The 16,271-nt window shown below is 45.1% G+C and overlaps 1 protein-coding gene across 1 annotated transcript; it reads left to right on the top strand.

The window, feature by feature from the left end:
* The first annotated feature begins 5,799 nt into the window (after window positions 1-5,799).
* Window positions 5,800-15,973, top strand: LOC310779789 (uncharacterized protein). Its single transcript, XM_083640289.1, has 5 exons — window positions 5,800-5,883; window positions 12,994-13,277; window positions 14,541-14,585; window positions 14,786-14,959; window positions 15,285-15,973. Exons 2-5 carry the CDS (start codon window positions 13,001-13,003, stop codon window positions 15,320-15,322), a joined length of 534 nt encoding a protein of 177 aa, XP_083496415.1. The 5' UTR covers window positions 5,800-5,883; window positions 12,994-13,000; the 3' UTR covers window positions 15,323-15,973.
* The last annotated feature ends 298 nt before the right edge of the window (window positions 15,974-16,271 follow it).

Below are 16,271 nucleotides of genomic sequence, written 5' to 3'. Positions count from 1 at the left end.
ACAGTTGGCAGTTAGGCTACGAAGCAGCAACATCATCATAACAGCAGTCAACAATAATGCTCATTAAAAAAGCGTCACTGCAGCAGCACCTAGGCATAACAAGCCGAGCGCTGAAGGAGCTCTTTTGTCAAGGGCTGACTCAAGGGAGTCAGGCATCAAACCTATGACGGATCCAGCTTTAAATTAAATTAATCAATGCGGCAGAGGAAGGAAGAGACCGGAAACATTACTGTCATAGTTGAGGCCATTGATGATGGTGTTACCTGAACAGGTGATCTGCAGGCTGTGAGAGGAAGAGGCCGACCATGTTGGTACACACTCCCTCAGTGTAGACCCAGGCTGAAGACAGGAACCTCTGATCCCCCATACAGATCCTGATGAGGAACCATTTGTCCTTTCTGTGTAAACGGCAGAGCCACAGTCCAGCTTTCTGCACACTACAGCTGCTGACTTCAGGTTCCAGTCAGCATACAAGTCATCCACTGGTTTCCAGTCTCCATGTCGTTCAACCTCCAGTCCACCAGCACACCGGCTGGCTCCTCCCACCAATCTGACATCATCAGCTGAACACAGACAAGAGAGTAATTAGTTTACATAAAGTACATTTAATTTATTTAGGAAAGGAATGCTATGATATAGAGACAGTCCGCATGTGTGGGAACGCCCACAAAATGTTAAACGGCTGGCGCGCGAGTGGGGCAAAACCGCCCATATATCTCATGGGCTGACTCACCAAAAGACGGTGCTGCGGCTCTAAACTACAGGTTTGGGGGTTCTAGAGCAGAACACACGTCTGCTCAGATGTGAGTTTACTGCAGTGGTTAAATCCCCGATCGTGTCCTGGGCTGGGCTATCAGCTAAATTCTAACTTTGCTGAATTGATAGAATGGGGGTTTTTACCCCACCCTGACCACGCCCCCAGCCAGGCTGAGCCAGCTAGACCAGACGTGGCCTCAACCTATGCAAATTTTGCAAGTTGGATCAGAACCCTAACACTGACACACCCTCATTCACCCTCATGTAATCTTGCTAACAAACAAAAACAAAATGACGGACAAACATACAGCACCATAAACATAACCTCCTTGGTGGCGGTAATAATAATAATAATAATATAGTGAAAATAAAATGTCAGTTGTTTAACTCTCCATTTCATTGCATTTATTGTCTTTAGACCTCTCTCTTGACTCTGAACCTGGGCGGTCGCAAATCCTCCCTCTCCTGCTCCTGCACCTTTTTCCCTCTGCCTGCAACACCACGCTAGCCGGAGCAAACTTGCATTTGTCTATTCGAAAAGACAAACATGGATTTATTGGATTTAAGCTGGTCTCTCAACGCAAATCAACTAAACTTTGAATGCGAGGTCCGGGGAACCCCCACCCTCTGCCCAGAAGGTCCTTTCTCCGCGGGGTACGGGAAGACAGCAGCGATTGACCCAAGGCTGTGACGTCATGAAAATTGAGATGGGCGGTCAGTGAATTTGAACTGTGAAAAATTGATTATACCTGGATTATAGCACGGAAATTTCCACTGATCTGCATAAGGAATGAACTAATGTTTGAGATCCAGAGACTTGAGACCTGTTCTGTTTGGTCTGTGTGACCTGATAGGAATTCAGGCAACCAAAACATTTTCATCCTAATCTGGACTCGGAGCTGCCAAAGACGCAGCGGCAATTCCTCCCCTGATATTTTCGAATGCAACTGAGCTCATCCACCCTCACCCCACTAGACACCTGCCTGGTCGAGGCCGTCACCATAGCGACCAGCTATGTTTTCGCTCACCATCCGGGAAGACGACTCCCCCTATCAGGCTCACTAGCACACACAAGGACAATTGGACATTCCTGACCACATATTTACAGACTCTCAAACACACACACACACACACACACACTTCACCCCCCACCCCCCCACCCCCCATGCCGCCTTGTTCCAGCATGGCTCTTGCAATCTTTCCTCCACGCTTCATCCTCACCCCCCCCTCCTTCCCTCGGTCACATCTGAATGGGGCCATAGATATGGAGGCTGCTATGAGCGATAGCATAGCCCCCAGTCCTGTGTGAGCGAGCTTCTCCCCCCCCTCCCACTGCTAAACCCCCGTTCCCCGCAAACCCACTCCTTCCCCCCCCTAGTATTTCTTGTTTCTCTGTGTATGTTAAGTCCTTACATTTAACAACAAATGTTTATGTATTGTATAATAGTCAAGTGTGCCATTATTCCTATTCAAATCTAGTAATAATGTTAAAAATAGTCTTAATTTGAGTATAGAAGGTGATATCCATTTGTGTGTTGTTTTTTTTTGTCCCTCTGTTGTTTGTAGAGGACCGCAATGGAAATAAGCCAATGGCTTTATTGTGTTTTTATCCTCGGTGATTGTCTGTGTTTTCCCTGTATTGTTGACATTCACCCAATAAATCAATCAATCAATCAATTTATTTACCTGGTGAATGGTGTTTTCCTTCAGCCTGGAGTCCTGAATAGAAAAAGCAGAAAATAAGAGTAGCCTATCATGATTTGATGATTTGTTTTCTCATGTCATTGTTCATTGTTCACGTCACTCGGCCCAGTTTGGACTTATCCTTTCTCTGAATACTCTGCCTCCTCTGCCTTTGATACAACTGACCATAACATCCTTCTAGACCGTCTTGAGAACTGGATTGGCCTCTCTGACACTGCCCTCTCATGGTTCAATTTGTTCAAATCAAACCACAACAGTTTACTCAGTTCTGCTGAACCAGCCTCCAGTAGCTGCTGCAGATTCTCTCCCGCACAAAATATGTTAAATCACGGTCCTACCTGAGCTGTAGAGTAACATGAACAGAATCAATATGGCATCCATATCCAGACAGTCGGTAGGAGTCTGAATCAGCCTGCCTGTCTGACTCTTTGTCTGGTGTCTCTTGGTCTTCTGGGTCACAATGCTCTGCTGTGCTCATCAGAAGTGCTGTTTTAGCTTCGTGCGGTTTCTCTCTTGACGTCAGTCCCTCACTGGCTGGCCTCACTGACAGGAAGCTGCAAGCATCAACCACATATGACTTCCTGTAGCTTCATAACGTCTCCAACATCTAAAGTCCACTGTCCATCTTCCACTGTCCAGTTAGTCATGTGTGAGTCGGTCTGCATCATGATTAGTTCTTGGAAGTCTGAGTTTACTGCTGCGCCTCTTGGAGCCACTGGATGATCCAACGAAAACAACAACAACTACGTGTGCGCGCGCGCACGCACGCACACACACACACACACACACACACACACAGGCCAGTGTGTTGTCTCGTCATCAAAGAGTTTTGTTGGCCTCGTTAAGGCCACTAAGACCACGAGGCCCCCCAGGGGCCACTATCAGGCCCCACAGGTGTGTGTGTGTGTGTGTGTGTGTGTGTGTGTGTGTGTGTGTGTGTGTGTGTGTGTGTGTGTGTGTGTGTGTGTGTGTGTGTGTGTGTGTGAATTTCTTAAAGCAGAACACTAGTGTAATTTAGAGTTAAAGCCTTTTTCTGCCTACCTTATAGTAGGGCTGTCACTTTTTCCCAAAATAAAGTTCGAACGAACTTTAATTGCCCACAAAATGTTCGAATATATTCAAAAAAGAATTGGTTAATTAATTTTTTTTTTTTTTTTTTGGCTGCATCCAACTCGAGACAACTTTTCAGACCCTGGAGACTATCTTTCTCAGAAGAGACTAACGCGACAAATCTGGAGACTTTTTCTGACATAAGATTAACATTACCAGCAAGCAGCAGGTCAATTATACATTCGAACATGCCCTCCTCCCCCACATTTGAAGTTAAATTCGAATTTCGAATAGAAAAGTGACAGCCCTACCTTATAGTGTTATATAGTGTTATTAAATGATGAGAAATAATAACCAGTATGGATAACTATTACTAAATATGTATATTTGTATATACATAAAAGAAAGTAGTGCCCTGTGCACAGCTGTGCTGCTAGTCCCGGGTGCAGCTGGAGCAGGAACAGCAGAAATAGCAATAGTGAGGAGATCCAGCGCACACCAGGTTGTTAGAATATACTTATTTTATTTAAGTTGCATAAATATGGCAAACAACGCGTTTCGCTGTTGCTTCATCAGGTTCGCTTTATATACATTTACATATACATATACATATACTATATATATATATATATATATATATATATATATATATATATATATATATATATATATATATATATATATATATATATATAAACAGAATATGTCATGCTTCATATCCAGGAGCTCTGTCTCATCCAGTGGGGAAGCTCTGGGGTTTTTGAGTGAAGCTTTTTGAATTAACCCAGGTAGTCGCATTCTGCCGAATGGCTGCCAGGGCTTGACGCAATGTCAATGTAACTCTATGGGGAAAGGAGTTGGCTTCACCCTCGGCCTATGTCTTAAATAAACACTTTCCAAATGAGTGTATGGTCTGAAAAAATGATTTCATGCACCTTCTCCTTCAGTAGTGCCTCGCTCGTCTCATCTGGAGAATGAGACGGCCCCCACCGTTGTGACGGCACCGGTGGCTCCTGCATTACATTACTGGCTTTCCTTGGGAAGCTAAGCAGGCCTGGCCTAGGATACTCAATGGATGGGAGACCGGTGCTGGAAGTGGTGTTGGAGGACCAGTAGGAGGTGCTCTTTCCCTCTGGTCTGAATGAGCTGATGAATAAACTATCCAATGCATCAGGGCAGAGACAGGGACTCTGCCCTGTGAGTCAGCACCGTCCTTCGGATGAGACCTTAAATCGAGATCCTGACTCTCTGTGGACATTTAAGATCCCATTGGCACTCTTCACAAGAGTAGGGGTGTAACCCCAGTGCCCTGGCTAAACTCTCAAACAGGCCTTCCTTCAGTCATGGCCACCTAATTATCCCTTGTTATTTACAGTAATCATGGCACATTCAGTCCTCAACTCTCCACCGTGAGAGCTGGTGTGTGGTGAGCGTTCTGGCGCAAACTGGCTGCCGTGCATCACCCAGGTGGGTGCTACACATGCTCCCCTGATATGTGAAGTGCTTTGAGTGTCTAGAAAGGCGCTATATCAATCCAATTAATTATTATTATTAATTATTTAATTAATTGATTGTTTCCGAAAGTTTGGTGCGTTTGTCAAATTGCATTGTGAAAGTGAATCGGACCAAATGAAAAATGCAACAACTTCACCCCCGAATCGCACCGAGTCCACCAGCTTATATGTGAAAGCGACCTTAGAGAACCTGGGTTCTAGGTACTACAACCAGCCCAAGTGATTAGAAATCTATCGCTCACATGTCCTTAGGAAGGCTCATGACATTGTAGACTGCCAGAACCACCCACTCTTAAGCGAGTTTGCACTCTATACCTTCTGGTCGGCATTTCAGGGCACCTGTCAGGCGCACCAAAATATACCATGTATCTTTCATTCCATGTGCCATCAGCATGCTTAATAATAGGTAGTTTTCACAGCACCCTTTTTGCACAATTATTCTTGCACTTTTTACACTGCAGTTGGCACTTTATGCAATTCCTCGGTTTGAAATATCCCTTGCTCGGGCTCCTCGTTATTCGTCATATGTTATATTGTCATGTTTTTATTGTTTTAATGTACCACTCCCTTTACGGTGACTGTTGTCCTTTACTGTGACTGTTGCTTGCCTTCTGTATGTTATTGTTTGATACATGCTGCACAACCAATAGGGGACAATAAAGTGAGCTGAACTGAACTGGGTTACATCGTAACCAACCAATCTAATGTGTGGTTTCTCTGCCTCAGTCTTGGATTCTGGCCAAACTTCAGACCGGTTTAGCCTCATACTGTCTATAGATGTTGGCAGTGAGTGCACAAAGTCTGTTTCGTCGACAGCTGAAGGCATTTGGCTCGCTTGACCTGGATCTGAGTTGACGAGGTAAGGATCCTACCAGGACACATTTGATATGTGAATGATGTGGATTTCATTGTATGTGTTAAACTATTTGACTGTAGCCGTGTTTCCATTCAGGTTTTGCACAAATTCTAAGCGACTTTTGAAAACCTTTTTGTGGGTGGAGGGGGCGGTGAGACGACATCACACATGTAGAGAACTTTCCAATGGTTACTTTCCTTAGACAAAGTAATAATTATGTCATCTGCTACCGGCCATATTTCTTTCTTTCTACATCCAATATCAAAGGAGAAATGCCCATCTACGATGCTTCTGCCCATGATATCTGAGTAACGAGACGCACAAAGCAGTTGTGGGAGTCAGTTTGCGCATTTACTCTTTTTCAAACAAGACCAAAAACCACCTCAAGCGAGCGTGAACCATTCTTTTGCTCAATTGATTTTTTTCCCCCCTAGATTCCATCAACCTTGTCTAATGCGATGTTTCAAAATGTGCATACAAACAGGTGGAAACTCTCTATATGATGATGAGTTTGGATGCTTCAGATGTGAATTTCAGCTGTGACTCTAGGGCTAAGCTGAACCTGTTCTACTGTATTATAATTTGAATGGAAAGATATGAGGATGTCTCAGAACTGTCGGATAGCTTGGATAAGGTTGACTCATGTTTGTAGACATTCCTCGCATCCTGCACCAGTGTTGGGCAAATTACTTTCAAGACTATACTCACACTGCCTCACTCTGCTGACTGCCTCACTGTGCAGACTATACTCACACTGCCTCACTGTGCTGACTGCACTCACACTGCTTCACTGTGCAGACTATACTCACACTGCCTCACTGTGCTGACCGCACTCACACACTGTGCAGACTATACTCACACTGGCTCACTGTGCTGACTGCACTCACACACTGTGCAGACTATACTCACACTGCCTCACTGTGCTGACTGCACTCACACACTGTGCAGACTATACTCACACTGCCTCACTGTGCTGACTGCACTCACACACTGTGCAGACTATACTCACACTGCCTCACTGTGCAGACTATACTCACACTGCCTCACTGTGCAGATATACTCACACTGCCTCACTGTGCTGACTGCACTCACACTGCCTCACTGTGCTGACTGCACTCACACACTGTGCAGACTGCACTCACACTGCCTCACTGTGCAGACTGCACTCACACTGCCTCACTGTGCAGACTGCACTCACACTGCCTCACTGTGCAGACTATACTCACACTGCCTCACTGTGCTGACTATACTCACACTGCCTCACTGTGCAGACTATACTCACACTGCCTCACTGTGCAGACTATACTCACACTGCCTCACTGTGCAGACTATACTCACACTGCCTCACTGTGCAGACTGTACTCACACTGCCTCACTGTGCTGACTGTACTCACACTGCCTCACTGTGCAGACTGTACTCACACTGCCTCACTGTGCAGACTGTACTCACACTGCCTCACTGTGCTGACTGTACTCACACTGCCTCACTGTGCAGACTGCACTCACACTGCCTCACTGTGCAGACTATACTCACACTGCCTCACTGTGCAGACTATACTCACACTGCCTCACTGTGCAGACTATACTCACACTGCCTCCCTGTGCAGACTGCACTCACACTGCCTCACTGTGCTGACTGCACTCACAGTGCCTCACTGTGCAGACTGTACTCACACTGCCTCACTGTGCTGACTGTACTCACACTGCCTCACTGTGCAGACTGTACTCACACTGCCTCACTGTGCAGACTATACTCACACTGCCTCACTGTGCAGACTATACTCACACTGCCTCACTGTGCAGACTGTACTCACACTGCCTCACTGTGCAGACTGTACTCACACTGCCTCACTGTGCAGACTGTACTCACACTGTGCAGACTATACTCACACTGCCTCACTGTGCAGACTATACTCACACTGCATCACTGTGCAGACTGTACTCACACTGCCTCACTGTGCAGACTATACTCACACTGCCTCACTGTGCAGACTGTACTCACACTGCCTCACTGTGCAGACTATACTCACACTGCCTCACTGTGCTGACTACTCACACTGCCTCACTGTGCAGACTGTACTCACACTGCCTCACTGTGCTGACTGCCTCACTGTGCAGACTCACTGCACTCACACACTGTGCAGACTGCACTCACACTGCCTCACTGTGCAGACTATACTCACACTGCCTCACTGTGCAGACTACACTGCCTCACTGTGCAGACTATACTCACACTGCCTCACTGTGCAGACTATACTCGCACTGCCTCACTGAGCAGACTGCCTCACTGTGCAGACTGCCTCACTGTGCAGACTTCGTTTTGACTTTGATGGGATTAACTGTGGGAGGGAGGTATGAATAAGCATTTATAGTTGTTTCTTAAACAGTCTGAGGTGTGAATAAGCATTTAGAGTTGTTTCTTAAACAATCTGCTTTTTAAACGCAAATTAACTTCTTCATGAAACTTGCTCTGTCACATTCCAGCGCCACTCCTCCTTGACTTGCCTTAGGCATTGTGGCCTGTAATTAGTATCAGCTTACTGCACTCATGTGACAGCCCTCCTCCCCTGCAGAATGTTCAGTATCAACCTCAGCTCAGTGTCACGCAATCAGAAACACATTGGCTTAGGGTTAGGGTTATGGTTAGGATTGGGTTAGGGTTGGGTTCCAACTGTCCTTAATAAGAAATCTCTTCTTAAAAACACAGTTTTCACGAATATTCAGACATTCACTAATGGTATGTTATTTGGAATTTGTTATTAGGTAAGAACAGAATATAGAGCTCATTTACGCACATTTGCCTCCTGAGATGTTTGTGCAAATTAATTGGTTACTGCATTTTCCTCTTTTTACTTGATTAGCTTACAAAGCATTATCATTATCTGTCAAAGATAAAACTAAATTATGATCCCATAGGAATCAAAACTCTAAGGGCCCTATCTTCCCAATGGTGGTAATTTTGCGTTAGCGCCCGTTTTGCGCTGGAATAGTGCCGCACAAAGCCCTAATTGTGGGCGTGTCGGGCCGCTGCGCTTCATGTCATCTCAGCGCAAACCCCGATAGGCGTGTTTATGCCCATATTAACACATTCAGTGCCAGCGACGCCATATGGCGTCATTAGAAATTTACCGTACAGTGCCAGCGACGCCAAATGGCGTCATAACTCGATTTTTTTTTTTTGACGGGGGGGTGTCGATCTATGCCTCTTACATCGCCTCTTACAATATTCAGAGGTATTGAATGTGTCTAACCTATTTTACAGAACCCTTAGGTGGCGACAGCGCTCTCCAGATGAGAGAACGTGGAGTGAAACACACAGAAGAAGTCATTGGGGGGAAGGAAATCGCATCGCATCCGTCCGTATGCAGCGGCTTCATTGAAGCAACGTTTAGCTGTGCCCCTGCAGCAGCCAATCTGCTATCACAATTGAGCACCTCGATGTCCGCTGCAACAGCCTCCGTGTCCGCTGCAACACATGATCAGCCGTGGATTTGTTATTATTCTCAACTCGAAGCATGGGAGCTGGTACACGCGGCTGTAAAAAAGCAGGATCTAGCTGACTTTTTCAGTGCTGAGCACAGGCAGAGAAAACGAGAAAACAGCAGAGCAGAGAGACACTCCTCCCACAACGGGGGGGGGGGGGGGGGGGGAGGAGGAGGGGGGGAGGTGGGCACGCAGAGCCAAGTACACAACACAGACCCAGACAGCAGGACAGGGTTGGCAAACGCAAGCCAGAATATCCGATGCCCACCAGCAGCAAAAGATCAGCAAGAAGCTGCAACCAGCAGCGCATGGTTTCAGCTAAAAATATTATTCTTCCAAACAAAATTCCCTTGCCTTCACTGTTTTATTGAAGGAAATTATTTTTGAGGTGTGACTACATCAGAAAATTAGCTTCAGAGTCAGTGATGTGCTTGAAATGTTTAATTTCACAAAAGGCTCATTATCTCAGCTCGTAGAAAAAAAGCTCTGTTTTTCGTTCGATCAAGCTATCTTCTCCGGCTCATAACTAAAGAACGGAAAATGGGATCAATAAACTTTTTTTTGCAGGTGATAGAAGAGAGTCTCATCGTTATTTGTGCGTGTTCAGTGTTTACATAGTAATTATTAAAGAAATTATATGACTGTTTTAAAATGCATTGCGGCCTATGTGGCACAGCAAGCAACCTTTTGCCCAAGGGCCGTGGCACTGAAAGTGTTAACAGGATTCACCACAAGTTGAGATCATTCCCCTTAAAAGCCACAGCGTCACCGCCTGCAAGTCTGTGACCGGCAGCAGCTTCTTTCTTGCTCAGTGCAAGCAGAGTGACAGAGTGAGAGAGAGGGGGGAGAGAACGAGAGAGGGAAGAGAGAATTGGAGGATGAACCAGTTCGGATTTGTTACGAAAATGTATGCTTTTGTAATTAGTAGCCTTTTAATTAGTCGTTTCGCTCATATAGGCTATAACATACACATTTAAAAATATGTGTTTATTTAATAGGCAGTCCCTCCAGGATTTCGCGGAGTTTTTTGTGATTATTGTGATTACTGGCAAAAATTGTGGAGTTGAGGAAAAAAATGTGATTTAATTTTTTTATTTTTAATTAAATTTTTTCTTTTCCTCCCTTCATCGTTTCTCTTCTCCTTTCTTCCTCATCCTCAATAATGCTATTATCACTTTGCCTTTTCTCATACTTTTTGCTTAGTGCTTTATATATTTCCTCTTATCCTTATTTCCTCTTGGGGTCATCCCTATGTTCCCCGGGTCCTATGTTCCCCGTTTTTAACACTCTCCGTAACATTTGGGGTGTCTATCCGCTATGCCGACCACCCGCAATGCCGACCTTAGGTTTAGGCGTGAGGGGTGGGAGAGGTTAGGTTTTGGGTTAGGGTCTGGGGGAGGTTAGGAAGGGTTCTATGTTCCCCGGTCCCACAAAAACGGGGAACATAGGACCCGGGGAATATAGGACCCGGGGAACATAGGTACGCTCCCTTCCTCTTCATGCCTTCGCTGTCCTCCTCATCCATGGATGTATTGTCCTCATCCCTTCCTTGTTCCTTGTTCCTTGTTAAATATTCAAACAACTAGACCCTAAGCTAAATATGCCACACACTTCCTTGTTCCTTGTTAAATATTCAAACAACTAGACCCTAAGCTAAATATGCCACCTGTGTGTGTGTGTGTGTGTGTGTGTGTGCGCGCGTGTGTGCGCGCGTGTGCGTGTGCGTGTGTGTGTGTGTGGGTCTCAAATGCTTCGCGCTAGCAAAGTGGCTGTCCAGTGACGATTTCCGTTTGTGTTCCTCCACGACAGTGTTGCACGGAGTGCAAATTAGTTTGCCTCCACTTTTATGCGAAACATTTGATGATTGTTTTGCGGTTAAGGGGTTTGCCCTCCTCATCGCAATGCGATCACGTGTTACATTACGTCCCATACTCTCGTCACTTCCTATTGTTGTCCCTCGTTCCCACAGCAACCAGGCAAGATGACAGCGCACACATATCTCAAACCCAGGTAAAGATGCGGCATTTTACTAACTTTTTGCGGCGAAATCGCGTGAATTTTGAAAAATTGCAAGCCCCCGCAAATATCGCAGAGTTTGGTTGAATTTGCATTAATTATTGCGATCGCAAAATCGCAATTTCCTGGAGGGACTGAATAAGGTAGGGATGTGTGAGATTTTAATTCTAGCCTATTTCAATAGCCTATACCAGAATTGTCCACTCGGGTTAAGCTATTGTTGCATGGTGCAATGGTGCAGGGAGAGAGGTTACTGTATACTATCAATGGTTACTGTATAGCCTACTGGCCGGTGTTGTGCCAGAAAGTGATTTGCTGCCAGAAACTGATTTTGATCCACGGGACCCCCCGGCCTGCCTGCCCGGCCCAGCTCACACCTTCTCCGGGGAAGACCCCCCTTCAGGACACGACACACTAGCCGAACACAAAACACCCCTTCCCCGCGCTACACACAGACTCCTGCCCAGCCAGACCCTCGTTCCCCTGGTAATCCAATTCAAAACGCAAATCACTTTTTCACACAAAACCATGACAAACGAATTCTCATTGTTAAATCAAGGTGTGTTTTTTCTGCAGTGTATGTTAGTTGAAAATCAACGTGGCATTCTGTGGAGGGAAGCGTGTCCGCGCACGAGCCGTGCGTAATGGGCCTATCCAAGTGAGGATTTCCTGCACTGCGCCGGAGAATGCTGTCTGCGCTCAGGCATACGCCTGGCGTAGTGGGGTTGTTTGCACTAAGACGAGCTATTTGCTGGCGTTAAAATTGAGAGCACCCAAGGCCCTTTTTCTAACACATCGCGCTGCAACGCCTATTTTGGAACGGGCAACGCCCAAACCTCTCTTTGCGCTCGGCACATACTGACGGTATCTTCCCCACAGCGCTAAATGACACTTGCGCGAAAGACATGATAGGCTAGAGGCCCACGGACACGCCTGGGCCACGCCTACACCTGTGTCATCCCAGCGCAAAACTGGACGGTGGAGGCAGACAATAGCTTAAGACGCTGGGAAGATATCAATAAGAGGCGCGCAAACGATACGCCGTACGAAGATAGGGCCCTATAAGTGATCAAAAATTAAGACAAAGATTTCACTTGTCTAACGTCTAACATTAACAAATGCATAATGTTAGTTAACATTACCACTTATCATTTAACATTACAGTTGCATTGAAACAGCAGGGTGGTGCCTCTTCAGGTGTCATGCCAGGGCACTAAGTTATTATTATATTAATGTATAGAGCTCAACAGTCACGAGATGTTCTGTGACGTCTCCTAGTCCGGAAAATAATTCCCCATCCATTTCTCCATAGACATTTAGAAAAATCCTAACCAGTTTTTAGCCTGGAACCAAGCCAAAGAGCAGCGTACTAGAGTCGTGACTCGTGAGTGACCATAAAAAATTGGACTTGGAGCAAAAAATAAAAATAAAAATGGACAAAGTTGACAGAGTTGACAATGTATGTTTACAAGAATTGCATAACTATAATACTGGTATTGATGAGATGATATGCATTTTCAATGCCCCCCCCCCCCGAAAAACAAACAAACAAAACAACAAACAAACACAAATTGCATCGTCCTTTGACTTGAAATTATTGTTGATCTTTAACAGGGCAACAATGACAACGGTTGAACAGAAGCTGTTGAAAATATTGGAAGCTTTGAATGATGGAGAGTTCAAGAGATTTAAGTGGTTCCTTTCCAAGGCTGATAGCCTGGAAGGTTTCTCGGCCATCCCAAAGTGCCGGCTGGAGAATGCAGAAAGGGAGGACACGGTGGACCAGCTGATGCAGACCCACAGCAAAAACACTCTGGAGGTGACCAAGAAGGTTCTGATGATGATCAACAGGAAAGATCTAGATGACAGTTTGTCAAATAGCAGCTCAGGACCCAAAGGTAAGTCATGTGGAGATCATGTGCAGATCACGTGCAGAAAGGGAGGACCCGGTGGACCAGTTGGTGCAGAACTAAAAATTGAAAAACTTAAATGACACAACTGCCTCATGAATTCAGAATTAAACATTAAACATTTTTAATTAACATATTATTTGGATAGTCAAATATTGACACCACACTTTATCATTAGTGTCAATATTTGACAAAAAGGGGGGCACTGTGGCATAGTGGTAAGCGTAGTGTCGCCTCACAGCTAGAAGGTCCTGGGTTCGATTCCTGCCTGGGATACTGTGAGCGCTGAGGTTGTGTCCCCCTCCCCATGTCCTCAGTGCCCACCGCCCAGGTGGGGTCACCAAAAGGGCCTTTCTTTGTGGAGTTTGCATTTTCTCCCCGTGCTGCCCTGGGGTTTCCTTCATATAGGAACCCCTCACCCTGCATTAATCCTGGTCGCCTTGCTGCCTCCTTCTGGTCAGCCAGGGCTCTTGCTTGGAGGGAGGGGAACTGGTTGGAATAGCGTGATCCTCCCACGTGCTATGTCCTACCGGTGAAACTCCCCCCGTCGGGTGAAAAGAAGCGGCTGGTTAACTGTCCATGTATTGGAGGAAGCATGAAGCTAGTTTCGGCTCTCCCCAGATCGGCAGGGTGGAGCAGCACCCAGGATTATGCATAGCAATTGGCACTAATTGGGTGATAATATGGGATAAAAAATACTAACTCACCATACAATACTATCAGGATACTTGGCCTTTGATAACGATGCTATCATGATACAATGATTCTGCGATAATCAATTCATTGCAAGAAAATTAATCTACAATACAACCCGAGATCTGTGTAACTGAAGAGGGAAAAATTAATAAAATACCCCCAATATAGAATTGACATTAAACAAAGTGCTCACTGCATAGTTCCTCTTTAACACACACTGGCTGCAACGACTCACCTGTGAAGTTAACGTTTAAAGGTTTCAAGTTAATCTTTAAAGGAAGTTCACATGTTTAAAGGAAGGATACAAAATAATGGCTCACTAAAATCTTTTCAATCTGTGCTAATTAAGTTTACAGGGGGGGGATCATAATAATGCGGGGGGGGGGGGATTCATGATAAACAATAATAGTATGATGATATGGCTCACGACTGATATTTCAATATTTTCTCCCATTTTTTGTATCATTCTTTGTCAGTTTTATGTAGTATGTTGTTGTTGCCAGGTTTAAATAAAACAAATTAAAATTCCTAATACATTTTTCTGAAACATTACAGACCAGTTTCCGCTCCACGCCTTCCCACAGGGTGAGCCATTTTATCGTAAGTTTTAATTAATTTTTTCTTCTTTTTCTTTTCAGTTATTATGCCTTTTTTTAGGTTTTTACGTCCATTTTGTCCCTCATGTTTTGTTGTTGTCAGTGTTTGTCTTTTCAGCTTTCACGCCATTTTTGTCAGAATGTATGTATTTCTTCCACTGTTTGTGATTTTTGTCTGTAAAAAAAAAATCTGCAATATTACAGAAGGCATACGCGCCGTGGCCTCGCCGGACCCTTACCCCATCATTATATGTGAGGGCTGCAAGGGGTTCGTGGTCGGGACACGCTCCAAGTGCACCGTGTGTCGCAACTACAACCTATGCCCCTCCTGCCAGGCCAAAGGGTTGCACGCGCACCACCGCATGGAGACCATTAAATGTAAGTGTGTGTTGTTTATTCATGAAAACATGTTCAATTATTCATTTTGCGTTTGTGTCTGGATACAATTTGACCGTAATTTGAACGTTTTTTCTCAGTCATTCCGTATGTAAAGAGTTGTGGCATGAATAGGAACTGTTGGCCAGTGTTAAATTCAAGCCCCTTTAAAGTGTATCCCTCTCTCTGTGTCTTTGTCTGTCTGTGTCTCTGTCTGTATGTCTGTCCATCTGTCTGTTGTGGTCAAACTTAATTCTTACTCTTTAACAATAATGACCAATAACTACTATTAACCGGTATAACAATCATTTATTTGCATTTACAAAAGTGTTCGGCCGTGGAGACTGCTACTACTTCCCCTCCTAGACTTCTCAGCTACAAATGCCCCTGAGACAGGGTTAAGGAATCTACGCCGTGAATTCTAAAAAACACAATGGAATATGGCCCGCTGCCCGTTGCACTCTATGTGGACTACTTGTACTTGCACAGTTTCTTTGGACATTTTTTGGGGTGAAATTAACTCTCTTGCACAGAAACCAATAGTTGAGAGTTGGAATGTGTGTGGAGACTGTCTTGTAGTTTTTCTCCTGTTCTTACTTTTTTAACCAGCCTTTTATTTGCATTGTCTTTTAAGAGAGAGAACAACATACGGAATATTGGCGAAATTCTCTCTGTAACCAAAAATTAAATTTGGTAAGATACACAGATACCTACTGTAATAGGCATGTACATCAATAAACTGCTATAATGTTAACAGTAAACCGTTAGTGGTCAATAGTCAGTGTGTCGTTATATTACTAATATCTTACCCCGAATAAGCTCAAATTATCTTAAATGATTGTCAGACCGAGTTACGAGCCACTCCACCAGTGGCCGCCCCGCCCTGGAGCGGGAGCCGGTGCTGCAGCGGCTGTTGCAGGGAAGGAGTCTCTCTCATGCGGCTGTGCTTTCTCTCATTAACGTAATGTTATTCTCAACAGAACCTGCTTCGATTTGCACACTTCCAATGCCTTTGCAGCCTATAACTCGAAAAAAATGTATTGGTCTATTCACATCTGAGAAAGCTGGGATTAAATGAAACGAGATCCGATTCCGGGGTGAGTGAGTGCTGTTGGGGGGGGGGGGGGGGGGGGGGGGGGTTCTCATGGGGCTGGGGGGGGGGGCAGATCAGAGGCTTTCACGGACAGTTTTGAGGGCGAATGGTGTTACAAGGATTACTCAGATGATCAGTTTAATGCTTTCCCATTGGTTAAACTTGGTAAAACCACACACAGACGTGGAGGATGATCGAATGCATTGATTTATAAAAATAAAA

This window comes from Poromitra crassiceps (genome assembly GCF_964638095.1).
Source record: "Poromitra crassiceps genome assembly, chromosome: 7".
Lineage (NCBI taxonomy): Eukaryota > Metazoa > Chordata > Actinopteri > Beryciformes > Melamphaidae > Poromitra > Poromitra crassiceps.
The sequence above is the reverse complement of the archived record's forward strand: the minus strand, read 5'-3'. Positions and strand labels throughout refer to the sequence as shown.

What these genes read in the sequence shown, in the direction of transcription:
- LOC310779789 (XM_083640289.1), top strand. Translation starts at nt 13,001, where the DNA reads ATGACAACGGTTGAACAGAAGCTGTTGAAAATATTGGAAGCTTTGAAT. An exon ending in TAGCAGCTCAGGACCCAAAG is followed by an intron (nt 13,278 to 14,540) that starts GTAAGTCATGTG and finishes GAAACATTACAG; the next exon opens with ACCAGTTTCCGCTCCACGCC. An exon ending in CCGCATGGAGACCATTAAAT is followed by an intron (nt 14,960 to 15,284) that starts GTAAGTGTGTGT and finishes CATTTACAAAAG; the next exon opens with TGTTCGGCCGTGGAGACTGC.